The sequence below is a fragment of the Trichosporon asahii genome (assembly GCF_000293215.1).
Source record: "Trichosporon asahii var. asahii CBS 2479 unplaced genomic scaffold scaffold00008, whole genome shotgun sequence".
Lineage (NCBI taxonomy): Eukaryota > Fungi > Basidiomycota > Tremellomycetes > Trichosporonales > Trichosporonaceae > Trichosporon > Trichosporon asahii.
This window is the reverse complement of record NW_014040916.1, coordinates 268,807-295,008: the sequence shown is the minus strand read 5'-3', so window position 1 is coordinate 295,008 and position 26,202 is coordinate 268,807. Positions and strand designations below refer to the sequence as shown.

Here is a 26,202-nt window from a genome sequence, read left to right as displayed (position 1 = left end):
TGTATGTAATGCTATATCTTGATCAAATGAACAACCTTCTGACGCCGAGGGTGAGGAAGACTATCATCAGCATGAGCGTCCGCCTTGCACTCACCGACACCCAAGGCTGCAGTGACAGGCCCGCCGACGATCGGCGCGCCCTTTGGCCTGACCTTGCTAAAGGCTCCCTGCTTCTTGGCCTCCATCAGCGCGTAGATGCCTACACCAGAAAAGGCGGCCGCACCAGTGAGCTTGCACGTCCTGAGCATCAGCATGAATACGTCCAAGTGCTCACAGGCAATCCTGCCATGGCTTCTCCTCAGGTTTCGCCTGGGCGTCGGTCTTGGTTTGTGTTTTCTGTTCAGGCTGGGACATGGTGCAGTGACGACATCCGAAATGTTACCGCCGCGCATTAATTTCACGACCGACTCATTTCGCGTTGGCTCGTGCCTTTCCTGTCATTGTCCTTCCTCCACCGTTTCGACACTCAACCATCGTCGCGCGCAACATGTCGTCCAGCATGATCGGGGCGCAAGTCCAGTCGGAGAAGAGGACTGCCGTGTCCACGCAGGACTTCATGGCCGTCGTCCTTGTTGGCAACGGCGAAAAGTGAGTCGCACCAACGATCAAGCTGACAACAGCCTCTACCCCTTCAACCAGGGAACAAACGTTCTCCCAAAGGCTCTCATGCCTGTCGGAAACGTGCCCATCGTGAACATTGTCCTGGACTGGGTGTTTGACGCCGGACTGACCGACGTGCTCATCCTCGTTCCGCCCGAGTCCGAGGCTGCGATCTCTGAGCACCTGCAACTCGAGTACTCGAGCAACAACAAACTGCACATTACGCTCAAGAACTACACCGACGGCGAAGACGACGAGGACGAGGAGGACAATGAAAAGATTGGTACGGCGCGTCTGCTGAAGCAGTTTAGGAGTTACATCAAGGTGAGATCATGTTTCGAGTATTGCTGACTGTAGTCCGACTTTGTCCTCCTTCCGTGCGATTTGTCTTTCCCGTCCAACCTCACGCTCGCCTCGATTCTGGACAAGCACCGCGCGCGCCCGGACGCCGTGCTGACTTCCGTTTTCTACGAGCCGACCGAGTCTGTCAAGGACAGCGAGGAAAAGCTGCTCGTTGCTACCGACAAGGAGACCGACGAGCTCCTCCTGATCGAGCCGCTCGAAACGCTGGAGGAGGACTTTTCCGTGCGAATGAGCCTGCTCGAGTCCCACCCGTCCCTTTCGCTCAGCACCCGACTGCTGGACGCCCACGTCTACGTTTTCCGCCGCACCGTTCTGGACCTCCTGGCCACGAGAAGGGGAAGGGACCTGAGCTCTGTTCGCGAGCAGTTTGTTCCCTGGCTGGTGAAGGGAGCCTGGCAGGAAGGTCTCGGTCACCGATGGGCGCCTAGTGAGTGTAGAGTTGGTTACATTGCTGACTCTAGTTCTTTGCCCGCCGCGCCGCGATCCGCTGGCGCAGGCCCTTCTGCGATCGACCGCTACGTCGTACAAGCAGGCCCGAGCGATCGAGGAGCTGTCGGCCCCGTCATCCGTGCTCAGTGACCACACCCCCCTGCCATCGGGCATCACTGACGGCGAGGAGCTTGCAGACTTCAAGGCGAACGTCACCCGGGGTGGCAAGTCTGCGCGTCGCCGTCGCGAGCCGATTCCGTTCACGTGTCGCGTCATCATCCACCGTCCCGAGGTGCCCGAGGTCCCGGAGAAGGGCAAGAAGTCGACCGCACCCGAGCCAGAGTACATTATCCGCGCCAACTCGCTGCCCGGCTACTGGGAGGTCAACAGGCGGGTTGTTCGCAATCTCGCTGCTCAGCATGCCGCCGCCCAGGCTGGCAACTCGAAGGGTGTCCACAGCACGCCGCTCTCTCACCAGCCCCAGCAGCCCAGTGGACCCGCCGACGAAATCTCGGCGTCGGCTCAAATCTCTCCCGACTCGCTCGTTGGAGAGGGCTCGCGTGTTGGCGACCGAGCAAGCATCAAAAAGTGTATCGTCGGACGGCATTGCAACATTGGCCGTGGCGCCAAGCTCACCAACTGTGTTCTCTGGGACTGGGTCACGGTCGAGGAGAACGCGAGGCTCGAGAATGTCATTCTCTGCCCTCACGTGCGTATCGGAGAGAAGGCCAACATCAAGGACTGCGAGTTTGGCCCTGGGTTCGAGGCCAAGCCGGGAGACACGATCAAGGGCGAGCGTCTGATTGCGGGCCAGGAGGCATAGTCTTGTTTTATGCTGCTTGGCATCAAGTATCTATAGAACATGCACAATACAGAAACACTCTACTTCTTCGCGGTCTGCTTCTCCTTCTTGGCGGCAGCCTCACGGGCGGCCTCTGTCCTGTCAGCATTACCAACAACATTACACTCACCCTCCTGTTCGGCCTGGCGCTGGGCGGCGGCGGCCTCACGCTTCCTGCGAATCTCCTGGAGACGGGCCAGGTCCGACTTGGCCTGCTCCGTCTTGCCAGCGGCGGCAGCCTTGGCGGCGCGCTCCTGAGCGGCCTTCTTGGCGGCCTCCTCACTAACGGGTCAGCTAAGTTTTCAAGGCCGTACCCACCGCTCTCGTCGGCTCGGGCCGCGGTTCTTCCAAGGGTTGAGGAGCTCGTCGTCGCTGTCGTCCTCCTCCGAGTCGTCCTCGCCGGCAGCAAGCTTCTGGGCCTTCTTCTGCGCGGCCTCCTCGGCCTGCTTCTTCTTGAGCGCCTTGCGCTCAGCGCGAGTCATGTTCTCCTCGTCCGGCTCGTCGGCGGCGACCGTGTTGCCGAGCTTCAGGTTGACGGCCGCCATCGACGGCGCGAGCTTGGCGTCGACCTCGTCCTCCTCGGACGACTCTTCCTCGGAAGACTCCTCCTCAGACGACGACTCGACGGGCTGCTGGAAGCGGGGGTCGAGGTCACGTGAGAAGTGACGACCACCTCCACGGGCGACCTTGAACTTTCTTGATCGTCAGCAGGGCCCACCAGCGTAGAGATTGCAAGGCCAGTTGCATGCACACGGTTACTCACCCCCTTCCGCGCGATGAAGATCCTCCGCGTCCCATGGTGTTGTGGTGAAGAATTGAGTGGTGTGACGAAGGAGTCGAGCACTGCACCTGGTCGACTCGCGAAAAAGCCATGTGGGAGGTGGCGGGGACAAATGAGATAACATGGGTTTGACCCACTGTGCGGTCTGGCGCTCAGTCTGCACTTTCATATCCGCACTTTGACTGGAAGAGTGGATCACCGAGGCCGGCTGCGATACATCTTGTAGAGGGCAGCTAAACTCTCTAACTGCTGAATGCTGGCTGCATCCTATCGTTGCGACTGGTGGCAAAAATCATATACGGCTCGCGATGTCTGCGTGCGGTGTGCCTACTGGTTCCTAATACCTCCCCGGCAGTCCCTTTCGGTGCTCGTTCCCCGCCCAGATCGGCAGGTCACTTTGGCCGCATGCGGTATACGGCCACAAGTCCCCCCTGCGCCCCACTCGGCCACCTTGACTGCGCTTGAGCCACCTGATTTCCGCCGACTGTCCTTGATGAATTTTCGTGCATCTGAACGTAATAATGCGAATCATAGTTGCAGGAATTGCAGGCTGGCTTGAACCTTCGATCATGTGCAGAAAGAATGCAGGCTGATGCGGCAAGGGCAGGGCGGGCCGGGCCGGTAGAGTGTAAAGTGGACGCAAGGGTGCCAGGGTCCTAAGGGTCCGGGGGACGCGTTAGAGCACTTGAAGGAATTGAGGGGGCGATGGGTGCGGCGCGTGAGGCGCCAGAGGGCGTGAGGGTCCCTCGTTCCAGGTTGGCACTGTCCACCATTGCGCGCCTGGCTTCCCCGCCTGGCCAGCATGGCCAGAACCGTCTGATGGTCTGGGCCGCCGAAGATTCACAAAGAGCACCTTGCACTCCTCTCTCAACCTGAACACAGCCGCAGCTCACGGCCTTCAGGTCGAGATCTCATCCAAAGCGTCGTCTTTGCTGTCACACTCACATCCCAACTCGTCGTCTCTCCTTACCTCACACTCCTTCCGCCTCTCAACTCGCTACGCTACTGTCCCCTCCCCCGACAGTGTTGATGCGCGCTTGATCTCACCTCGACCCTCTACAACGCAGAGCGCCTCGCCGGTCGAAGCCTCCACCTCCCCTGGCCCGCCCGCACCCGCCTCCGTCGCTGGTCGACGCACTGTTCCCCGCCCTCCCCGCTATAACCAAAGGTCGTACACGAGCGCTGGAAGCCGTCACCGCATCCTCTTAATCACTGCACGACTCGTCTGCTGGCAGCTAGCCCGACAGAATACGCCCCACCGGTCACTGGCTGATCGATCGAAACGAATTACCTACCGTTTGTGTGCAGGTCTCTCAAACGATTGTGTCTCGCACGTCCCTCCCTGGCCTTGACCCCGACATCAAAACACTCTTCTCGACGTTGGTTCTCTCTACTTCACCATGGGCTGCTGCTCGTCCGAGTGGAAGCGAGAGGCAGTGCAAGACTACAAGGTGAGCAGTCAAGTAAACAACAGCTAACGACAGTGGGACTATGTCGATGTTCAAGAATTCCGCCGTGATGACTGCTGGACCAGAATCATGTGGCTCGCCGTGTTCGGGTCGATCGCAAAGGACGTCGTGATCCTCGGCCTTGACATCTTCACGGCCGTCACCATGCTGGTGTCCACCAACTGGACTAACGCCGTCTATGCCTCGGCCGACAACCACTGTCGCGAAAGCGGCAACTGCCCGATCACGGTCAAGTTCGGCATCGCCAAGTGGGTGTTTTGCGGCTGCATCTTCTTCTCCTTCCTCCTGCTGGGCTGGGAGATGTACCGTGCCAGTCGCGTCATTGCGACCCGCGACATCTCGTACTGCTTCACCAACGTCATGGCCAACCGTTGGGTTTCCGTGCGCGACTACAACAAGTTTTGTCTCTTCCGGCATATTGGTGAATCAAAGAAGAAAAAGGACAGCGTCGCGTTCTTTGTCTTCTTCTCGTTCCAGGACTGGAAGCGAGTCATCCTGTCAGACGGCCCGAGACAGTCTATCAACGCACTCATCCTCTACACAATCGCCAAAAACTTCAACTTTTCGTTTGACTATCTCCCGCAATACTGGGACAACTCGGTGATCACAGCGCTCCTGTTCTGGGCCATGGTGACGACCGTCGTCCTGTTCGCCTTTGGCCTCGCCAAGATTCTCCTGTCTGGTGCTCTCTACCTCCCCCTCCTTTGCTACATCCAGGGCAACCTGAAGGAGTACGTCTGTCACAAGGTCGACAAGCGTCTCGGCAAGGTCATGCGCAACCTGCAAAAAGACCGAATGAAGCGCAACGCAAAGATTGAGCAGCAGCTCGCTATGGGCGGGAAAGTCAAGGTCGCCACGGGCGAGATTGTCGATGCTGCTCTCCTTCGCCCGACCCTGCCAAACATCTCTCTGGACGACGACGACGTTGGGTCCAAGACGAACCTCCTGCGGTCTGGGTCGCCCGTTCCCGGTGCGGTTGTCCCGCCCGGTGGTCGTGTATCGCCCGGGCCCAATTGGGCTCTGCAGGAGAAGCCGCCTCTTCCCCCAGGAGGTCGTGTGTCTCCAGGTCCCAACTGGGCGATGCAGGAGAAGCCGCCCATGCCTCCTGGCGGCCGCGTCTCTCCCGGTCCCAACTGGGCTGCGCCAAAGGGCGGCATCACCCAGGGCCCAAACCACTGGAACGCGTCCGAGATCTCGCTCACGGCGCCGCCGGTCCAGCATGCCAACCTCGACGACATCTACGACTCTTACACGATCGACGACCACGACAGCAACCTCGGGCACGCAGCGCCCGGACTGTCCTACCCTCCAAACACGCGCCGGTTGTCACCTCCGCAAGCCGCGGCAGGCGCCCCAACATACCCTCCTTCTGCCATGGGCCCAGCACCACCTTATCCGCCCCCATCATCTTATCCCGACATCTATTCTCCGACGCACCAGGCCTTACGACCGCAGTCGCCCCAGACGCAATTTGGACGGCCGCAGTCTCCAGCTGCTAACCTCGGGTATCCCCGCGCCCAGTCGCCCGTGGTCCAGCGCGAGTACTATGAGTACTCGGCTGGCAGTCTGACGGCTGTCTCGTCTGGGAACCAGAGCTATGTCGAGGCGACAGTGTCGACAATGGCGCGGACGCGACAAAGTCATGGGTGGTAGTCCGGTGTATTTTACAAGTATTAGCATTTTATTCTTGATGTCCAGTATAGACAATGTATTTCCCTCTAGAGCATACAACCGTGTGGATGGCGATGATAGGCCGGGTGAGGCCGAGATGCCCGACCACAGCGAGCACTACGTCATACCCTGTGAGTGGGTAATAGCCGATCTATTTCTCCTTTCGCTCGCTTGCTGCGATTCATCTGGCCTCCCATGCTACGCAAGGAGAGCCGATGACCATATATGGTCCCAGGATTCCAGCTCCATCGATTGCAACTCTTGACTCCGCTCCATCATCCATCACCATGCTGAACAAGGTCAAGCAGAGTCTCCACAAGCACTTCCTCCCGCCCGACCTGCACAAGAGTCTGAATGCACCCGAGGGTGTTGTCCGGCCCAAGGTGTGGCTTGACGTTGTGCGCGGCGAGGATTCCAATGACACCAAGCGCATTGAGATTGGTACGTTGTTTGTGTCCACTGCGCTGACATCAGAACTGTTCTCCGACATTGTCCCCAAGTGCGCCACATCGTCAATCTAGCTGACAATCAGGACCGCGGAGAACTTCCGCCAGCTGTGCACCGGCGAGTGCGGACGCAGCTACGAGCGCGCAACGTTCCACCGCGTCGTGCCCGGCTTCACGGTCCAGGGCGGCGACATCATCAACGGCGACGGCACGGGCATCTGGTCAATCTACGGCGGGCCCTTCGCCGATGAGAACTTTACCGTCCCTCACAGCGCCAAGGGACTGGTGTCGATGGTGAGTCACCGAGCCCAACACGCTGACGCCAGGCAAACCAGGGGCCCAACACGAACGGGTGCCAGTTCTTCATCACGCTCGCCGAGTCCGAGTTCCTGAACGGCAAGCACGTCGTGTTTGGCCGTGTTGTCGGCGGATGGGACGTCGTGAAGAAGATCGAGGCAGTCCCGCTTGCCGGGGAGCGGTAAGCGAGAGGAACGATTCAGCTGACGCCAGTCCGGCCGAGGTCGTTGGCATTGTCGCGTGTGGCGGTGACCCCGCGCCAGGCCAGCAGGGTGTGAACACGGCTGGCCAGCAAGCTGGTACTGGCGCTGGCACCGCCGCTGGCGCCGGCGCCGCTGCGGGAGGCGCTGCTGGTGCCGCCGGTCTTGCGGGTCAGCACGCCGCGCAGCAGCAGCAGGGCGCCGCCCTCCCCACCGAGCACACGCAGCAGACGCAGAGCGCCCTCCCCCAGGAGCACGCCGGCCAGCCGCAGCACGCGCTTCCCCAGCAGAACATCAACCAGCCCCAGCACGCGTTGCCCCAGGGGCACGTCAACCAGCCTCAGCATGCGCTGCCGCAGGAGCACGCGAATCAACCCCAGCATGCCCTCCCGCCTGGCCAGCAGCAAGGTGGTATCGTCGGGCAGGGCCAGCAGGTTCCTCAGCAGGGCGTCGCCGGCGGTGTTGCTGGAGTCCAGCAGGGTGTCGCTGGCCAGGCCCCCCAAGGAGTTGCCGGACAGGGCGTGCAGGGCATCCAGCAGCAAGGTCTTGCTCAGCAGGGCCAGCAGATCCCCGGCCAACAAGGCATTGCTCAGCAAGGTGTCGCTCAGCAGGGCGTACCCCAGCAGGGCCTTCAGCAAGGCGTCCCCCAGCAAGGCCTCCAGCAAGGCCAGCTGCACCAGGGCGTTGCCGGCCAGCAACTCAACCAGCAGGGCCAAGCGCCCGTCTCGGCACAGCAGCTCGCGCCCGAGCAAGGCGGCCAGTCTGCCCCTCTCGCCGACCGATTCCCGGACCCGCCGCAGGCGCAGCCCGCCCAGACCACTCAGACCATGCAGGGGCAGTACTGAACAGCTGAGCAGCTGTACAGCTGAGATAGCGGCTGTGGAACAGCCCCGCCACATTTCCCATGGTAGCGGCGCCGAGCGGAGGCATGTAGCGGCGCTCGCTCAGCTCGTCTGACGCAGACGCGAGCGCGAGATTGAGGAATGAGAGAACGGGAGAAAGAAGTTAATGTCCATCATTAATGCCGTGGTTTGAATAATGCTTGTATGCAAACGAAGTGTCCTCGCTTGGACAACGCACGGCCGTAAACTGACGTTGGACGGAATGTCAGCGGTGGGCGTGTCGGCGATCGCCGACTCATGAAGCCGAGATGCCGACTCCCGACCTCAAGCAGCAACTATGCACTATCCGTTCAAGGCATCGCACCATGCTTCTCCGAGCAGCCCTTGCACGATCATCACAAACGCGTCTCCTCTCGACCATGACGCACACCGGCCCCGCGGCAGACATAAAGCGGCTCACCGTCTTCGGTGCCGGGCTCATGGGCGCGGGCATAGCGCAAGTCGCAGCCCAGGCCGGGATCGAGGTGACGCTGACCGACGTGACGGACAAGGCATTGGCGTGCGTCTCTTCTCCAGACATAGACTGACGTCAGCAATGGCCTCGACATCATCTCCAAGAGCGTGCCGCGCGTAGCGAAGAAACTGGCCCCGGAGGACGTGGACGGTTTCTCGGCCCGCGTGCTCGGGAACATCCGCACGACGACGGATCCCGCCACAGCAGTGAAGGACGCGCAGGTCGTTCTCGAGGCGATTGTCGAGAAGTTGTCGGCCAAGCAGGACCTGTTCGCATCGTTGGACTCGCTGGCACCGCCCACAGCCGTGTTCGCAAGTAATACCTCTGGCCTCCTCATTTCCGAGATTGCAGCCAAGGTCTCGCCCGAACGTAAGAGGCGCTTTGGCGGATTGCACTTTTTCAATCCTGTCCCAGTCATGAAACTCGTCGAAGTGCCCCGGACTCAGGAAATCAGCGAGGAGAGCTTTGAGTTGTTGTATGATTTGGCCAAGCGACTGGGCAAGACTCCCGTCAAGTGTAAAGACACGCCGGGGTTTATCATGAACCGGCTCAACGTGCCGTATAAACGTACGTCGGACGTGACGTGCAAGCTGACGCGCAGTTGAGGTTGTGCGCATGCTCGAGCGCGGAGACGCGACGGCAGAGGACATTGATACCGCTATGAAGCTCGGGGCGGGATACCCCATGGGGCCGCTTGAGTTGTTCGACCTGACCGGGATCGACACGACACATTACCTCACCCTCGGATGGCAGGAGTATGCGAAGCGCGGACTCCTGCCTGCGGAGCTCGTTGCTCCGACCAAGATGATGGCCGACATGGTCGAGAAGGGAGAGATCGGACGTAAATCTGGCAAGGGCTTCTATGACGTGAGTCAACCTCCCAGCTCTCGCTGACAGCAGTACTCCTCTGGCAAGAAGGAGAGCAGGGACGCCAAGTTGTGATAGCCACGCGCGAACAACGAATGCATTCAAGAGGCACCCGGCCATTTGCGAATGTTCTAATCTACTTAACTCACTAATCCAAGTGTGGGGCTGTATAGCATGCAAGGGGGAAGGTTTCTGACAGGGAAGGTGGGGGAGGGGAATGGGGGACTCTGTGACTATGTAAGGGATCGAAAGTCCGTCTGTAAATGGGCATTAAAGTCCGTGTCTGTTGATACACCTGCTAGGCGTGTGTGTGTTTTGGGGCCAGGCGGGAAATAGTGTGTGCGGGGTATACAGTAATGGAGACCTCAACGAGGCTCTGGTGGATGAGGTGACAATGCGAGGATGTTGACGATGTATGGATGATTCGGGGAGGTTTAGGAGACAGGGCGCTCGCGGCGGCGGCCAGTCGCAGGAGGTCGCGGGCGGTAGTTGGGCATGTTCGGGACCATCGAGCCGTACTGGGGCTGGTGGTACATGGCCGTGTGGTTCGGCTGCATCGGGCCAGTCATGACGGGCATCATCGGCGTGAACATCATGGGCTGGCCCATCATCGGCGATCCGTACATGGCGACCGTCGGAACGGGCGCCATCGGCATCGGGTACATGCCCATCGCCATCGTGCTCTGTCTCGCCCTAAGAGACGGGTTGAGCGAGTGTCGGCCCTGCGATCGAGACGTCGCGGGCAGCGAGGGAGCAGGTGAGCGAGTGCGGTGCTCGCTCCTGCCAGTCTTGCTGCCGGTGAGCTTGGCAGCCGCCTCGGCGTGGGCATCCTCGCGAGCCCGGGTGGCTAACGTCGCAGAGGAAGCGCGTGCCCGGGGGTTGCGCGACGTCTGGTCCCTCGCCTTGAGCGCGGTGATCGCCATGCTCGATGCGCGCTGCTGAGCGGCAGGACGGCTGTCCTTTTGAACAAGAGCCGAGGTCGAGACGGAGGTAGGCATCATGCTCTTCCGCCTCTGCTCGCGCGTAATGTCCGCTCCGACCTGGCGGCGCTCAACGTTGCCCGAATCGTTGTCCTGGCGGCGTTCGCGTGCCTTGGTGACGACTTCCAGCGCGGTCTGTGCGTCCATGACTCGGGAGACTCGGTTAACAGCGTTCTTGTTGATGGCGCGGGCGGGAGCAGTCTGCGATCGAAGAGCAACAGGGCGGGAGGGAGGGACGTCGCCTTCCTCGTCCGAGCTGTCGTCCCAGGTAGCGGGTTTGGTGGGCTTGCGGAAGGATGATACTGGTCGGCCAGTCGCGGGGACAGTCGACATGCGGGTCTGCGGCTGGGAGCGGATCGAGAGGTTGTTAGTCGACTGCGACCGGGTCGGCGCCAGACTGGAGCGCTGGGAGAGCGACGAGGAAGAGCTGGACGGCGTCTCCTGGCCGCGCATCAGAGCGAGAATGTGGTCAGAGAAGTCGAGGTCCTCGATGGCAAAGCCTGAGCGAGCCATGGAAATTTGTGAGCACGAGCCGTCAGGGTGATAGACGAGCATGCGCTCCTCGAACGGCTTGCGGTCGACAAAGTCACGGACGCCGCGGGGACGGATAGCATTTTGGCGAGGCGGCTGGCGAGATTTAACCTGCGAGAGCTCTGGCGGACGGTCACCCGCGTCGAGCTTTGTAATGACGTTGCGGACGGCCAGTGCGAGGCGGAGGCCGCCCTGTGCCGGCATCAGGTCAGATCCAACGCCCTGGTGCGCGTTGACGGACATGGGGAACACGCGCTTCGAAGACGGGATAGAAAACGCAACCTCGTCAGGCAGGTTGGCGCGCTGACGCATGAGGACGAGCGCCAATGGGTGCGGCGAGGGCATACGCAGAGATCCGAGTTTGTTCAGCGACACCCTCCTAAGCTGAATCGCGGAGCGCGAGATTCCCTCCGGAACCGGAGCCTCGGTTGCAAGGTCGATGGCGCTGGCCCGCGGCGACTCCTGGAGCGTCGTTCCAGACTCGCTGGGGGAAGCGTCGTCGCTGCGGAAGGGGAGGAACGATCCGCGCTTGTTCTTGCTGCCCAGCCAGTTGCGCCATGAGACCGACTTGGGGCGTCGCTCATCGTCTTCGGCAAGCGCAGCGGCAAGCTTGGCGGCGGCCGCGCTCGTCTCATCGGGCGAGTTGTGGGTGCTGTCACGGGGTGTCCTCAAACCGTCAGATCCGTCCGTCGAGCTGCTCGACGACAGGGCGGAGGAAACAGACTCAGACCTGACGTAGGCGGCGTCTTCCTCTATCGGTGACTCGGCCTCTGGGGCGGCAGACTTGCGGCCGATCATGGCACGCAAACTGTTGCCAACCGACATCGGTCGCAGTCGTGACATGCTGCTGCTGTCGGCAGATTGTTCCTCCTCGTCATCTCCCGGCTTGACTTCGAGAGCTAGCGGTGACCGGCGCCGGGTGTCCTTGGCAGTCGGCCCTGGAGGCTGAAGGGACGAAGGCGTCAGGCGCTGGTTGAATAGGCCTGGAGGCACCTTGGCATGCTGGTCGGCGGGGAGAAGCTCTCCCGCGATTGGGCGAGTCAAGAGGTAGTCAAAGGTCGGGTCAGCGGGGTGAAGAAGGAATGCGTTGAGGCCAAAGGGGTCGCCGCTGCCAAAGGTCGGGAACGGCGAGTACGTGTCGAGTAGGGGTTCGGCAACGTTGAGTTCGGGGTAGTCAACCATCAGCGTCCCATTCTTGGGCATACGAGGGCCCAAGGCCGGTGGCGTGCGAAGTGTTTCCCCCATGGTTGAAAGATGAAGTCAGGCGCGCGGTCCACGACACTGCTTCGCTGCTGTTCGAACTGTTGTGCGGTGGCGAAACCTGGCGATTGCGTCTCACCGAGTCAGCAGCAGTTGCGACCCGATGGCCAGAATGCACAGAAACAGGCGGACAAAAACTGGAGCAGGGTGACGCGGACGGGCGCGCAGGAAAGTTGTTTAATGAGAGTGGTGCAGGTGGGCGAAGGCGAATCGGCTTCGAAGGAATCTGGATAGTCAGAATATAATAGACAGGGCGAAGGGGAGAGCACGGAGAGTGGAGAGCGGAGATGGGGAGCAAACTTGCGCGACTACTAATGGATACGTTGGACATATCAGTCTGCAAACTTGGCTCGATGGCGTCGATGGCGTCAATGGCGCCTACGACAAGACGACGCACGGGGTGCGATGCGCCAACCAAGCAAAGCACGGACCTCAAAAACCGAGCCTGCAGGAGATGATCATGTGGCCAAGCAACAGTGGGAAGTTACGGAAAACAACTCCTTCCGGATGACAAGTGATGCGTCGACGAGCGGAGTGACACGATACACTCGCACACAAAGGCTACACGTTCGACACACTCGGTCATGCAGGCAGGGGACGGGGCGATTGTGTTCCGGACTGCCTGTCCCACCGCGGCTGGACGCTGACAGTGCGAGACAGCTGCGCGCTGCGCATGCGCCCTCTGCGCATAGCTTCTGTAACACGGCACACTCACCTAAGAATTCAGTGACCGGCGTTGGTCAAAGGCTTAGTCGACGGTAGTCGGAGTATGAAGGTTGCGAGTGACAAGCCTGCGGCTGACGGCGTGGTCAGGGCTGGTGACGATCGTCGAGACGGCGAGTCGAAAAGGGGGGGAGGAGGCTCGTCTGCGAAGATGGTCGCGCAGGCTGGCTGGGGAATGCGTCTGTGCTCAAAGGAGAGGAGAACAGACCTACGTCGAGGCGGGTGATTTCGCTGAACGAGGTGGAAAAAGGGGGAGCCGGGGGGCGTAAGGAAGAGCGGTGCGAAAGGCTGCTGGGTGGTCGGCCGTCAAGAGTCGAGCAGTCGCAAATGAAAGGAGACAGAGACGAAGGGGTTGCGATTGACCTTTGTGATGAACGGACAGGCGAACAGACGCGACGGCGACACCAGCAAGGAATAAGGCGTCGATGCTAGAAGTGGTAGTTATTAGACTGGCTGGCTGGCTGCGACGGCGGGCAGCGTGGTCGGGATGGATGGCCGATGCGAGCGCACAGCGGTGGCCGCGGGACGGTTAGGGCTCGATGGGTGGACCGACAGGGTCCAACAACGAATCCTGGCAAATCCTGGCTGTGCCCGGTCCTGGCGCTTGTCCTGGAAAGTGTGTGTCCTGCCTGAAACGCGGGTGGCCAACGGCAACGATCGCTCTCTCAACGTTCGTTTTTTTTCCCTCGCTCGATGCGGTCGTCGTCCGCTTCGACTTTTCAAGTGTTCGTCTTCTGTGAGAGACAGACAAAGATGGAAGACGAAAGAACGGATCGAGTGAGACAGCCAGACAGGTGATGGGAAGTGTGATGATAACGGTTCGATGTCTGATCCGAATGCACGGCAGAACGTGGTTGCTTGGCGACTTTGTGCGACAGGCGATCCGTCCTCGCAAGTGCGGTGGGAGCGTCTGCAGCTCTACTCGGTTGGCCAGAGTCCTGATCTCTGTCTTGGGTTGTCCTGCATACTTGCGTGTGTCGCTCTGCTGCTGCTGGCAGACTGCTGCTTTTGCGATGCGTCAAGCCGGTGACCGGTAACGGTCCTCTCCTAGTTCCTGAGCCTAATTCATGTAGTGAACGCTATTTCCCTGCTCGTGATTTTTGGTCCGCCTGTCCACCGAGATGAGGTGTCCACTTCTCTGGCTATTATCTCGGTAGAAAGCTCGCTGACACTCTCGACGTCTTCTGAAGCGACACAAACACAGAGTACAGACTTCTGCATGAAGCTAGATGATGTGTGCAGCAACAAGCTATGACTCGGATGCGGATGGAGGACTCTCGTAATAGCGTCGAGACAGAGTGGGAGACTGGGGAACGAGATCGAGCGCCAGGAACCGTCCGCAAGGAACAGCGCCGTGCCTACTTCTCCGGCGCTTCCCCGGCTCGGAGTAGTCAGTGTCTTGCATGATGATGACGGGAGCTACGATAGATGGTGCAGTGGAATATGCGGGAGTAGGGAGTTCCGGCGTGGTGGGACAAATGACGAAGCTAAGGATAAGAGCACGTATGCGATATGCGATCGCCGTTGCAGAGACGTCGAGGATGGGTGGTGGCGAGTGACGACTGGCTGCTGGGGAGGGATTCGCAGGCAGGGATGAAACAGGAAAAGCTGCCAATGCTGTGCCGGGCTGCTGCGAATTGTGCTGAGTAATGTGGTGCGACGCTCTGCAGCCCAGTCACAGACACAAGAGACAAGCCATACAGCCACAGGCCCTGACTCCCTGAAACCCAGGCACCTCATGATCTCCTGCGTCCTGCGTTCTCATCGCTCTTGCATCACCCGCACCCTCCAGAGCTGCTCACATCAGCATGCAGTCACCAAGCTCTGCGACCGTCTGATGTCCGATTGCTGCTGCCGGGCTGCTGCTTTGCTGCGGTACATGGCCGAAGCAGGATCCAAATCTAATGTCACCCAGTCCCTCCAACCTTGCCGTTTGACGTTGTGTCGCAGTCCAATTCCCGCAGTCTGAACCCATCGCCAGCCATCCCATTCGGGCAATCTCATCGCTTCCACTTTGATTAATATTGCTCCTTTCAGAGCTTGCAGTGCCCCGCATCACTCCTCCCAATGTCACAACAATTGCATCACCCTCCCTTGCCTCGGTACCAAAGACCGTCAGAGTTCTCCACAACTACGGATCGGACATTGCGACGCTCCGTCGCAGCAGCAGAGATGGAGACTCTGCGCAATGTTGCAAGGCCCCAAATGTGCTGCCTCGATGGGTGACGAGGGCGCCTCCGGCCGCCGCGCAGCCGTCGCCACTGCCCACTGGCCACTGGGAAAAGGACGATCTGGGCCAAGGAACAGCCATGCAGCCATGTCTGTCTCGCGCAAGGAACGCAAGGAACATGGCTGCACTTGTTCGTGCCATTCGGCACTATGGCGGTACGTTGGCTGCGAGGCGCGCCTGGACTGCATTCATGCTCATCCTGCGCAGCACATGGCCCGGCGCTAGTTGCGAGCTTGTGCTCGACAGCGTGCCCCGTGGCGCGCCGCGGTCGCCGAGACACAGCCTTGTATGTCGCCTCGGCTGCTCGCGGCTGTTAGCGGATGCACGCTGTCCACCACCTGCTTGCTAGTGACACTCGCATTGTGTTCGGTGATGCCAGCTGATGTCGATGGTGCGATCAGGCGACGACAAGAGCAGTGCATCTCGGTGCCTCCAGCCAGGGAGCGTGGGATCCTGGCCTGTAGGCCCTGAAGCGGCGCTCACCAGCCGAGCCAGCAGAAGGAGGGGCAGAGGTGGACCCTTCCAGGCACGGCGGTCGATTTCTTTGGAAAACCATTCGCGTCTGTAGGATGACGTATATCTGCATGTGCTGACTTCCAACTGAGTGCATGAGTGCAAGTGATCGCAGCGATCGCAAGCGATGGTCGCCACTCCGCTCCCCATTCCGCCGCGGATGACTTGCATGCTGGGCGCCAGAAGATTCAAAATGACCTTTCCAGGTTAACGCTTCCGCGATCACTGCCGCGTCGGTTGGCCCGACGACGTTCGCCTGACAAGCACGTTTTAATCACCAGGGTGTGCAGGCGACAGGCTGATCGCGGCGCCAGTGTGCCAACCGAGACAGCGAGCAGTGGGACGGACGTCGTGCTAGCTCTCTCTACTCTCGCGCAGCCTGAGTGCAAGCTTGAAGCATGATCGCTTGCTCGGCTGCTCGGCGCCCTCGGCGCAAGCATTGAGCTTGGGACATGGGGCATTGAGTGACAAACCCAGAACTAAGGTAAGGGCGTCAGGGGCGTCGCACTGCTGTCGGCTGACGCGCTGACGCTCTGCCGCCAGCCAGAGCCCACTTCGCTTGCATGCAGTGTCACTCCGTCACGCTTCCTCCCCGCCCCCTGTACATTACACGTTTGATCATCCTGCAGCACTTGCTTGCGAGCCTGTAGGTATGCAGTTAACACAATGCACGCTGGGCTCGTCGACCAGGAGACAAATGCTCTTGGCACCAGGGTGTGGGCAACACGCACTGCGACTTTTGGGTCTGGACAAGCGTTGCAGATCGCATAATCCAGTTCCTGGCCTCCTGGCTGCTCCCGGTGCCCAACAAGCCCGACGAGTAGAGTTTGTTCACTCTCCCACTCTCGGGCTTTCAAGCGAGGTACAGCTTGACGTTCCTCTGCCCCTCCAGCGCATCAAGCGCAGGACCAGCTCCGTTAACGGCACAAACCGCCCTTGGGCCAACCTACGAGCTGCAGCCCTAGACGCTAAGCACTATGCATATTGCGGGCCTGGCACGAGCTCGTCGCTCCGTGCTCGCAACTCCGAAAGCACGTTTGCGCGCGAGCAAGGTTTCCGAGCCGCCCTCTTCCTCCATACGCGGCCCAGACGGCGACCCCGGGCGTGCCATCACCTCACCGCTGTGAAGGCACGCGGCAGTGATGCTGTGCTCCAGCACGATAGGCACACTTGCACGTCTCACAGGCCGGGCATCTCGGCGTAGCATGTCCGCCCACTTGTGGTTGTGAAGCAAGTCTAGGTTCTCGACTGTCGGTAATGTCCACTTGCATGGGCGACGATCCCGTCACGTTTGTGCAAGTTCCCCTGCACAGTATCAAGCGCGTTTCGCCTCTTTCAGTCATCTCATGGTGATACCCTGGTTTTACACTTCTGCAAATGATGGGAGTAGTTGTGGGACATTGGACATGAAGTTTCGGGAAGCCAGGATTTCATGACCTGCTCATTTCAATGCTTTCAGCATCTCAAGCCCTGCTTTGAGCCTCCGGTTTGAGGTCGATCTGGGGTCTGCCAGTGCTCTGAAAGCTCATGAGTGGTCTGAAATCAAGCCCATCTATTCACCTGATTTCAGGACATCAGTGCCAGATGTGAGACGCTGCGACGTCTGGATCTCGGCGGGCCGGCCACAGATTCATGTCTCCTCGAACGACGTCTGGACCTTCCGGAGTCTGTGCCAGCGCTTGGCTCATTCATACCCGCCCGCCTGAGTCATGTTCGCACGCTGCACAAGTCATTGGAGTTTCGCACTGCCAATCGCGAATCGCAGTAATGCCGAGCGATCTCGAGCATCCCTCGAGCGTGGGAGTGCGCTCAGCGGCATGCGGCGCGGCAGCAGGCAAGCGAACAGCCCACCCAAACCTACACTCTGAGTGATGCACGGGTAACTGGCGGGTAGGTTTTCGCTTTACCTTCACTCTACGCAGAATGCGTGCGTGCCCCAGCGCAGCGCGGTGTCTGCTTTCCGCTCAGATTTCGAGGGCGGACAGAGTTATGCTTACATACATTTGCTCGCTATGCTGAGTTCCTCACACCTCACATTTCACCCGTGCGAACGTCCGTGCAGAGGGTCGAGGATCTTTGCGCGGTGGGCAGAATGCAGACAGGCAATTCTGGCGTTCCAGCGTCCTGGTGCCAGAAGCTGAACCATGCGGTGCGCGTAGCATTCAGCGACATGAGCGCACATGACCGCCGGGCGCCACCTCGTCATGGTTCATTGAGCACTGGGCGGCATGTTCGGCAGCTGTGGTGCCGAACGCGATTGCGAGTGAAGCAGCTGACCACCACTGCACAGATACAGATTCTGGGAACGCTGCAGGTGGGCGCAAGACATTTATCTCTTGGTGGGGGTGAGAATGGGAATGCCACGCCGATGTCGCCATCCTTTCGGTCCCGGGATCCAACTGCAGCGCAGCTTGCAGTGCAAGCGTGCGATCGGCCAGCTGGAGCTGCTGAGAGCTAGAGTGAGGTATGCAGAACGACATACCGAGTGTCTCACTCGTGCCTATACCAGCATTCGCCTGTGTCCGTGCTCATGACGCCGCAACTCACTGGGAACTGGTGAGGCCGGATGCCCCGGATATGCTTCACGGCAGCACAGCTGACACACCGAGCTCAGCTGACCGAGCGACCCGAAAATCCTGACAGACCGCCGTTGCCACCGAGCACTCTGCCAGTCTATATGCCGGCAAAGAATTGTAGGGTTGTCCCAGGTCTGTGTTCAACCTACTCCTCAGACTTCCCTCAGAGCACTGCTGTGAAACGAATACGCGTCATCGTCTCGTGCTCGTGCTGAGACCTGCTGTGGGACGCTGGGAGTTGGGAGCTTGGCTACGTCGTTCCCCGGGCCTCGCTCGTTGACTCACCGCGTCGTCCGGCCGGCTTCCTGAGATCCCGGTCGGAACGCAGCCGGACGATGAGGTCATACCAAGGTGAGTGTGGCGATTTGACGCCGTGGGAGATAATCTCTTATCTTTGTTCTACCAGCTTCAGAGTCGCCAGAGCTCTCTGCACCGAATGCTGACAAGCAGGGTTGAGCGGGGAATCTGAAGTGCTCACGTCAGTCTACTAACACTGAACTGACAGACTGGCTGTTCATTACCGCAATGACATAGAGTACGTTGTTGAAAGTCCTTCCGACTTGAATGCCGCCGCAGGCAGCAATTGCAATGGAAAGCTAACCGACTGACAGTCCACTGGGCTTTTACTAATGCACAAGCGTTCACCACAATGTGGCGCGGTGAGAGATAGCTCTATACACAGTCGAGATCCAGTCCGAGATGATAGAGCGTGACCTGCACCTCCGGATGTTGAGTGGTGCAGACCCTGACTATGACCCAGGCGGCTTCGTCTTCGTCGGCAGAGGCGGCGCCTCGGGACGCGGCTCCTCCTCGGCAGGCTCATCCATGGCACGAAGGTTTTTCAGGTCGTAACCGCTGTGCAGGTGAAGTGCGCCCTGGGTGGGGGTGGATGACATGAAGCTGGAGCGCGACACAGTGTTCGAGGGAGTCGCTCCATCGGGATCAGAGCTTGTTGAAGGACCAGCCCAAGCAGGGTTGTAGCTGGGCGGCACCGTGTCCATGCTGTTGACGGGACCGGCGTCGGCCTCCTGCGGCGGGTGGAAGGGGTGGTGCGGGGTATAGGTCTGGCCAGAGCTGGAGAGCGAGAACGACGTGCGGTGCTGTGACGGCGTGCCGTCCGTCAGAAGTTGCTGACCCTCTGAGGGCGTCGCCGGGCCGGGGTAGCCGGGTTTGCTGCATAAGCACTTGAACAGTGAAGCCAACTCACTTGATAGCTGCGGCGGGGAGGGGCATCGGGGTTACGTGCATCGCAGACGCCATGGCAGTGTCGTCGACGACAAACTTGTCACTGCACTGTCAGCTCAGAACTGGGATGCCAGCTCACTCGTCCTCCAGCGGGTTAGGGCGGCGGTTGCGGTACCAGACAAAGAACAGCAGTCCGGCCAGCAGCGCCGCGCCGCAGACACCGCCCACCTGAAGTCAGTTCAAAACCCTTCTCGACAACTTACAACACCTCCGACGATCGCGCCGACGTTCGTTCCACCGTCCTCCTTGACAGCTATCGCATTAGCATTTACCTCCAACCATGACTTACGCTCAGTCGTTGGTTCGGTCGTTTCTGTTGTTTCATTTTTGGGGTACTCCTCCTCTGGTGTCCAAGTCTTGTATGTGCTGTAGATGTTAACGACCGAGGAGCAGCTGCGTCCACTCACTCGCTAGAGAGGTAGAAGAGCGCAGCGCCGTACTTGAACTTGCGCTTCGGGTCGCTGTTGGTGATCGTGACGTTGTACCGCACGGTTGGGTCCAGCACCACCTCTGCAAAGTAGTTGACAGCCTCGATCGGGCGGCCGAGGTTGGCAGTGACTTCCGCAGGGAACCCCGCGTGGGGCAAGGGCTCGATCTTGTACTTGATCTCACCAGCCTCTCGACCGTGGATACCTCGCATGATGAGAGTGGAAGCCCCAGGCCATGTCCGGAAGGCAATGGTGGCGCCCGGATCACCGACGACATGTGGTGCCTCCATCGCCGCATCTGTACAGTAGGTCAGCACTCAGGTAGTTGCAGAACTCACAGTTGGGCTCGAGCAGCTTCTCCGTCTTCCAGTTGCCGGTGGTGGTGTAGAACTTGTCGATCTCGTCGGTGTCGAACTGGGTGGCGTTCACCCCCATGTAAGGCGCATCCTGGGTATACTGGTAGCCCATGGTAACCGTCTGCAGGAAGGACACGTTGCGCAGCTGCATCCCTCCGCTCTGGAGCGTGATGGTCAAAGTCCTCCACCTGTTCACCGGGTCATCGTCGTAGATCTCAATCAGCTTGCGGTAATCCGCGCTGCCCTGCAGCACAGTCGAGTTCGTGAAGCGGCGGTCTCCATCGAGCGTCAAGGAGATGGTGCTGTTGTCTTCGAAAACACGTCCCCTCACAGCAGCACCGTGCCCGTAGAAATGCGCGGTCACGTTGGCTCCACGGAGAGTCGTGTACGCTCGCGGCTCGCGGTCGAAGAGCGGGGGGATCCAGAGACTGACGCCGTCACTCTGCTCGAGCGTGGTGAAGTTCCATCCTTGGCTTGGGTCGACGGGGAAGGTACTCGGCCCAAAGTCGAGCGTTGCGGATCCCGGATTTGTCGTCCACGCCGTCCTTAGCTGGTTCATCTGCGCCGTCGCCACCGAAGCCAGCAGTGCGCTAGCGAGGACTCCTGCTCCGAACATGGTGCTTGTCGACCTTGAACACTTGTTGAGCAAGGTGAGCGGCAGACGGGACAGTGCTGAGAGATGAGAGATGCAAATGGAGAGAAAGGAGAAGTTGACCGGTGCGTTGGGTGAATTCTACGTCAGCGTCCTGGTCGGCCCAGCAGTCGGCCTGTCCGCCCTCCTTGTAAGCTCGGGTCGTTCGCGAGCACCCGAGGGTAGCAGACGGGCCAATGGCGCAGTGGAAGCAAAGGAGGGAGGGGGCCGGGCAGAGTGTTTGTGCGTGAATTCGTGCGCGGTGGCGATGCGGAAGGGCAAACTTGTGCGGGGCTGATTGCGGCTGGTGTACGAGGCGAGGAAGGCAGTGGAAAGGACGCGAGGACGAGTACGTAGTGATGCAGACAGCTGTGCGCAGTTGGCAGCCGGAGTGTGACGATGTGTGTTCAATGGGGTTCAGTCTTCTGTCATGGGAGGCAGCTTGGGCGGTGCAGAGTGTGAGAGGAAGGAAGCAACCATTCGGGTCAGTCGCAGGAAGCCCGAACCTGGCGAGACAAGTCCGAGTGTCCGAAAGCACGAAGCTAGGAGTGCGCGTGCGCATGCTTGTGTGCCGCATGTGCCGCCGTGTGCAGTGCAGTGCAAATGTGACTGCACGGCCCCCCGATCGCCCGATCATCCTCGCCCCCCGCTGGTCGAAATGCTCAGGTCCAACGTGCAAAGGCAGAGTGCGAATCTGTGCTTGGCACAAACACGCTGCGCAGCATTGGGCCATCCGTGTGCTTGCTTCTGGTTCAGCTCATGACGTTGTCGGGTCGTCATGGTAAGAGTTAGGACACTATATGAGCGTAGGTGAGGATTGCCGTAACTGCTCTGTCCGGTCAGTGATTGTGAGGAAGAGGTGAGTGCGTGAAAGATGAGTTAGAAGTCACATCGAGCGAGGGAAGGTCAGCTGGATGAGATCGAAGGAGCAGTCGCGTGACGCGGTTGACCGTATGGTCTCCCGCTAGCATCGGGTCGGATCCGCCCGCAGCCGCCTTGCCTGAGCGGAGCGTAGACGTTCGGGTTCGACACCCCTTATAGCCTCCTGCACACGCCGTAGAGCTCTGGCCTGACGTCGAGAACTCCCTCGAGCGTGACAGCAGTGCGGATCAGCTGAGTCTTGAAGCGCTTCCGTACACCATGTGCTGTGCGTCTGTGGGGTCCGTGTCAGGTGAAGCGGTCCCATCGACCTATACAGGCGCACCCCTCGACCGTTTTCGTCAATTCGACCTGTCGTGAATGCGCCAAACCATACCCGCAGCAACGACGATGCGGGAGACGGAATACATACTGATGGTTGCGAGAAAATCTATATCTGAATCTTTGCTTACTAGATGGGGTGCAGAAATGCGAGTCATCGTCCTTTTTACCACTACACCGGTCGCGCTTAGAGCTCGTCGGGCTCGGGCTCGTCCCACGTCGACGCGTCCGTGTACGCCGAGTAGAGCGAGCCATCGACGCTCGGCGTGTTGATCTGGTCGTCGAAGTAGTGGCGAGCGACTGTTGTCAGTTTGTGAGAAAGCATGGGTAACTCACGTGATCGCGGCGTCTTGGGCGTCTTCGGGAGACGGCAGAACTCTCCGGTCTTGTGGATTGACCAGGCGACGAGTCCAGTCCAGCCCGTCTGATGGCTGGCGCCGAGACCGCGTCCGTCGTTGCCGTGGAAGAACTGGGGTCAGCTAGAGCAAAGTGATGCGAAGCCTTACCTCGAAGAAGTGGACGTAGTCGCGGAAGTACGGGTCCTTGTTGAACTTGGGGTTACCTCCGTTCACGGCACGGCGACCCGCCTCGTCGCGACTGAAGATGTGGATGATACGGTGCTGGATCTCTTCGGCACATCCCGCCAGGTTCATGTACTGCCGGCGTTAGTGTAGTCCAACAACTAGTACTTACGTCTCCCGATCCGACAGGGCACTCGACTTGGAACGAGTCGCCGTAGTACTGGTGGAATCGCTGCAAGCTTTCGATGAGCTGAGAATAGTTAGTCAGCGCTACGGATCAATTAACTTACCAGGAAGTTGACAGCGAGCCAGATAGGTCCTCGCCAGTTGGAGTTTCCACCAAACATGCCGCTCTTCGAGTCGCCGGGCCAGTACTCGACGCCAAAGTCCTGGCCATCGACGCGCATGTTGAACGTGTGGTCGTGGTGGTAGTAGCTGAGGGAGCGGATACCGAACTCGGACAGGAACTCGTCCTCAGCCAGCATCTTCTCGAGGATACGCTTGAGACGCTCCTTGTCCGCGAATGCGAGCAGGAGACGGTCGCCCTTACCACGCTTCTTCAGCGAGGCAATGTTGCGCTGGCTAATGTCGGGACGGTTCTCGACGAACCAGTCGAGACGCTTGCGGAATCCGGGGAAGCGGTTCAGGACCTGCGGCTCAAGAACAAGCGTCGCGTAGAGCGGCATGAGACCGACCATGGAGCGAACGCGAATCTGCTCCGCGTGGCCGTAGCCCCACTGAATGGCGTCGTAGTAGAAGCCGTCCTCGTCGTTCCAGAGCGAGAGCTGCTGGTCGTCGCTGGCCGGGTATGTCATTGCATCGGCGATGTAGAGGAAGTGCTCGAAGAACTTGGACGCAATGTCCTCGTACGTCGGGTTGTGCTTGGCGAGCTCGAGGGCGATGCTGAGCATGTTCAGGCAGTAGAAGCCCATCCAGCTAGTACCGTCGGCCTGGCGGAGCACGCCACCTCCGGGCAGGGGCTCGGATCGGTTGAACGGACCAATGTTGTCGAGACCAAGGAAGCCGCCCTCGAAGACATTGTTGCCATCCGCATCCTTGCGGTTGACCCACCACGTAAAGTTGATGAGGAGCTTCTGGAAGACACGCTCGAGGAAGTTGAGGTCTTCGACGCCGTGCCACTGACGCTCAATCTTGAACACACGGAACGTGGCCCAAGCGTGCACGGGCGGGTTGACGTCGGAGAAGTTCCACTCGTACGCCGGAAGTGCGCCGTCGGGCTTCATGTACCACTCGCGCGTGAGCAGGTCGAGCTGCTTCTTGGCGAATCCGGGGTCGACCATCGCGAGAGGGATACAGTGGAAGGCAGTGTCCCACGTCGCGAACCAGGGGTACTCCCACTTATCGGGCATCGACAGAATGTCGTTGATGTACAGGTGGCGCCAGTCGGCGTTGCGGACGCGCCTGCGCTCAGGCGGGGGAGGCGGCTGCCCGGGGTCGCCCTCAATCCACTCCTTCTGGATGTACTGGTAGTACTGCTTCGTCCACAGCATACCAGCGAGTGCCTGGCGCATGATGCTGCGCAGGTCCTCGTTCAGCGGTCCGCGGCCGAGGTGCGAGTAGAACTCGTCGCAGTCGAGGCGGCGGTCCTCGATCGTGTCGTCAAACAGCTCCTCGTCCAGGATCGCGGGGTCCTCGGCGGGCGAGTTGGGCGTGAGCTTGAGGCGCACAACGACGCAGCCGCCCTTGCCCGGCACATTCTTGAACGAGTAGTGCGCGGCCGCCTTGGTTCCGCGGTGCGCCGGGTTCACAAAGTGATTGGCGGGGTAGCGCTTGACCTCCTCGGTTTCGATCTTCTCGCCGTCCTCGTTCTCCTTCTTCTCCGACTTTACCTCGGGACGGTGCCAGGGAATGATGTAGTCGTGGAACGCGTCCTTATTGAACGGCGTCCTGTTGTGGCCGCCGTAGAGGCGCTCGTAGTTCGTCTCGTTCTCCGTGAACAGCAGGTCGGGAACGACGCTCGGGCCGTCGACGAGGACAACGCCACCCTTGGTTGGCGCAGCCGGCGCGGGCGAGGGCATGCAGTACAGGCGGGTGGTGCCGAGCGACTCGTGGTCGGCCTCAATGACACCCTCAGCGACCTCACGCATGTTCGGCATGTTCTCGGGGAGCTCCTTCGGCCAGCTCCAGGTGTTGCGGAAGAAGAGCTGGGGAAGAATGTGCAGGTCGGCGGGGTCGGGGCCACGGTTGTACGCCGTGATACGGACCGAGATCGAATTCGGGTCTTCCTCGTCCTTGGCGTACTCGGTGAACACGTCCCAGTAGCGGTCCTCGTCAAAGACGCCCGTGTCGATGATCTCATACTCGCTAACCTCGCGCGAGCGGTTGCGGTTCTCCTCGAGCAGCTTCTCATACGGGAACTTGGCCTGCGGGTACTTGTACAGCGTCTTCATGTACGAGTGCGTCGGCGACGAGTCGAGGTAGTAGTAGATCTCCTTGACGTCCTCGCCGTGGTTGCCCTGCTCGCCCGTGAGGCCGTACAGACGCTCCTTGAGGATGTCGTCTTTGCCGTTCCACAGCGCAAGCGAGAAACACAGCCGCTGGTGGTTGTCCGAGATACCCGCGATACCGTCCTCACCCCAGCGGTACGCGCGCGACTTGGACATGGAGAAGGGGAATGAGTTCCAGGCATCACCGTTCGCGCTGTAGTCCTCGCGGACGGTTCCCCACTGCCTCTCGGACAGGTAGGGACCCCATCGCTTCCAATGCACCTCGTACTTGTCGGACTGCTCCAGGCGGTACGCCTCGACAGAGCGGTAGCGCGAGCCAAGCGAGTCTAGCAGGCGGTCACGGAGGGGCTGGGGTCAGCTTGGAAGAGGTCATACGCAGCTGACAAATGTCGTGTGCCAGGTGACTCACCTTCCTCTCCCTCGGCGTGGCTGGGTCGCTGCCCGAGGTGGGGCGCGGGGAAGCTCCACGCTCCGCAGGCGGCGTCTTCTCGTCGTCCTTGGGGGCACTCGCGCGCTTGGGAAGGCTGGGAGGGTCAGCTTCGGATGTAGAGACTACGCAGCTGCATATCGGATCAAGGCAGAGCCATCTATCGCGACTCTCGCTGGTGTCATGCGCAATGCGAGGAAGAGCAGACAAGCTGCACAGAACAACACATAGCAACGGCTCAAGGCAGCTGTGGGCTCTCGAGGTACTCACTCCTTTCCGACCTTTCCAGCGGTTGAGCTGCCGGGAGGGGGAATGTCGATCTTCAGCTCGGTCGGTGTCGCAACGCCAGGCGGGACGGGGGTGCTGGCACCACTGCGGTCGTCTTCGCCCTGGAGCGTCGGCGCTGCCTGTCAGCTGAACTCTTCAAGTGCTCTCCAGCTGTTGACTGCCTGGACAACTCGAGTTGATCTTCCTCGCCAGCTGACAGGAAGCCGTCCCGTATCCCAATGGGGCAAGCCGCAGCTCATACTCACAAGCGTGGGTGCCGAAGAGCTTGCTCTGGAGGCGTTTCGCCGACATGCTTGATCCTCCTTCGAGTCTGCGCTTGTCTGGTCGAATAGCGAAAAGAGGGAGACGAAAGTCAGCAGCAGTCGTGAAGTAGTTGTCGAAGAAATCGTTGCGGAGAGAGCGGGTTGTCTGGCCATTTCTTGCCAGACTGGAGAACGGCAGCGATATCAAGGCACCGATGTCATCGGACCCTGGGCTCGGTCTCACGGCCCAGGAGCAGTTAAGG

The 26,202-nt window shown here is 60.0% G+C and overlaps 8 protein-coding genes across 8 annotated transcripts; 4 read left to right on the top strand and 4 right to left on the bottom strand.

Annotated features, from left to right (window-relative positions):
• Window positions 1-666: 666 nt before the first annotated feature.
• A1Q1_06705 (translation initiation factor) lies at window positions 667-2,215 on the top strand (the record flags this gene model as incomplete). Its single annotated transcript, XM_014327754.1, has 3 exons — window positions 667-924; window positions 1,030-1,401; window positions 1,460-2,215. The coding sequence occupies 3 exons, from the start codon at window positions 667-669 to the stop codon at window positions 2,213-2,215; spliced, it is 1,386 nt and encodes a 461-aa protein (XP_014183229.1).
• A 59-nt stretch (window positions 2,216-2,274) lies between these two features.
• A1Q1_06704 (uncharacterized protein) lies at window positions 2,275-3,031 on the bottom strand (the record flags this gene model as incomplete). The annotated part of the gene is made up of 3 exons (XM_014327753.1): window positions 2,275-2,499; window positions 2,548-2,929; window positions 2,997-3,031. 3 exons carry the CDS (start codon window positions 3,029-3,031, stop codon window positions 2,275-2,277), a joined length of 642 nt encoding a protein of 213 aa, XP_014183228.1.
• A 1,521-nt stretch (window positions 3,032-4,552) lies between these two features.
• A1Q1_06703 (vacuole protein) lies at window positions 4,553-6,136 on the top strand (the record flags this gene model as incomplete). The annotated part of the gene is made up of 1 exon (XM_014327752.1): window positions 4,553-6,136. One exon carries the CDS (start codon window positions 4,553-4,555, stop codon window positions 6,134-6,136), a length of 1,584 nt encoding a protein of 527 aa, XP_014183227.1.
• A 305-nt stretch (window positions 6,137-6,441) lies between these two features.
• Window positions 6,442-7,942, top strand: A1Q1_06702 (uncharacterized protein; the record flags this gene model as incomplete). Its single annotated transcript, XM_014327751.1, has 2 exons — window positions 6,442-6,595; window positions 6,936-7,942. The coding sequence occupies 2 exons, from the start codon at window positions 6,442-6,444 to the stop codon at window positions 7,940-7,942; spliced, it is 1,161 nt and encodes a 386-aa protein (XP_014183226.1).
• Window positions 7,943-8,304: 362 nt separating this feature from the next.
• Window positions 8,305-9,395, top strand: A1Q1_06701 (Short chain 3-hydroxyacyl-CoA dehydrogenase; the record flags this gene model as incomplete). The annotated part of the gene is made up of 4 exons (XM_014327750.1): window positions 8,305-8,498; window positions 8,560-9,020; window positions 9,085-9,320; window positions 9,369-9,395. 4 exons carry the CDS (start codon window positions 8,305-8,307, stop codon window positions 9,393-9,395), a joined length of 918 nt encoding a protein of 305 aa, XP_014183225.1.
• Window positions 9,396-9,754: 359 nt separating this feature from the next.
• On the bottom strand, window positions 9,755-12,076 carry A1Q1_06700 (uncharacterized protein; the record flags this gene model as incomplete). The annotated part of the gene is made up of 1 exon (XM_014327749.1): window positions 9,755-12,076. One exon carries the CDS (start codon window positions 12,074-12,076, stop codon window positions 9,755-9,757), a length of 2,322 nt encoding a protein of 773 aa, XP_014183224.1.
• A 6,806-nt stretch (window positions 12,077-18,882) lies between these two features.
• Window positions 18,883-20,778, bottom strand: A1Q1_06699 (uncharacterized protein; the record flags this gene model as incomplete). Its single annotated transcript, XM_014327748.1, has 5 exons — window positions 18,883-19,207; window positions 19,341-19,414; window positions 19,582-19,744; window positions 19,786-20,104; window positions 20,145-20,778. 5 exons carry the CDS (start codon window positions 20,776-20,778, stop codon window positions 18,883-18,885), a joined length of 1,515 nt encoding a protein of 504 aa, XP_014183223.1.
• Window positions 20,779-22,180: 1,402 nt separating this feature from the next.
• On the bottom strand, window positions 22,181-25,988 carry A1Q1_06698 (cytoplasm protein; the record flags this gene model as incomplete). Its single annotated transcript, XM_014327747.1, has 7 exons — window positions 22,181-22,462; window positions 22,515-22,613; window positions 22,687-22,764; window positions 22,805-25,330; window positions 25,392-25,620; window positions 25,680-25,812; window positions 25,943-25,988. The coding sequence occupies 7 exons, from the start codon at window positions 25,986-25,988 to the stop codon at window positions 22,181-22,183; spliced, it is 3,393 nt and encodes a 1,130-aa protein (XP_014183222.1).
• Between the last annotated feature and the right edge of the window lie 214 nt (window positions 25,989-26,202).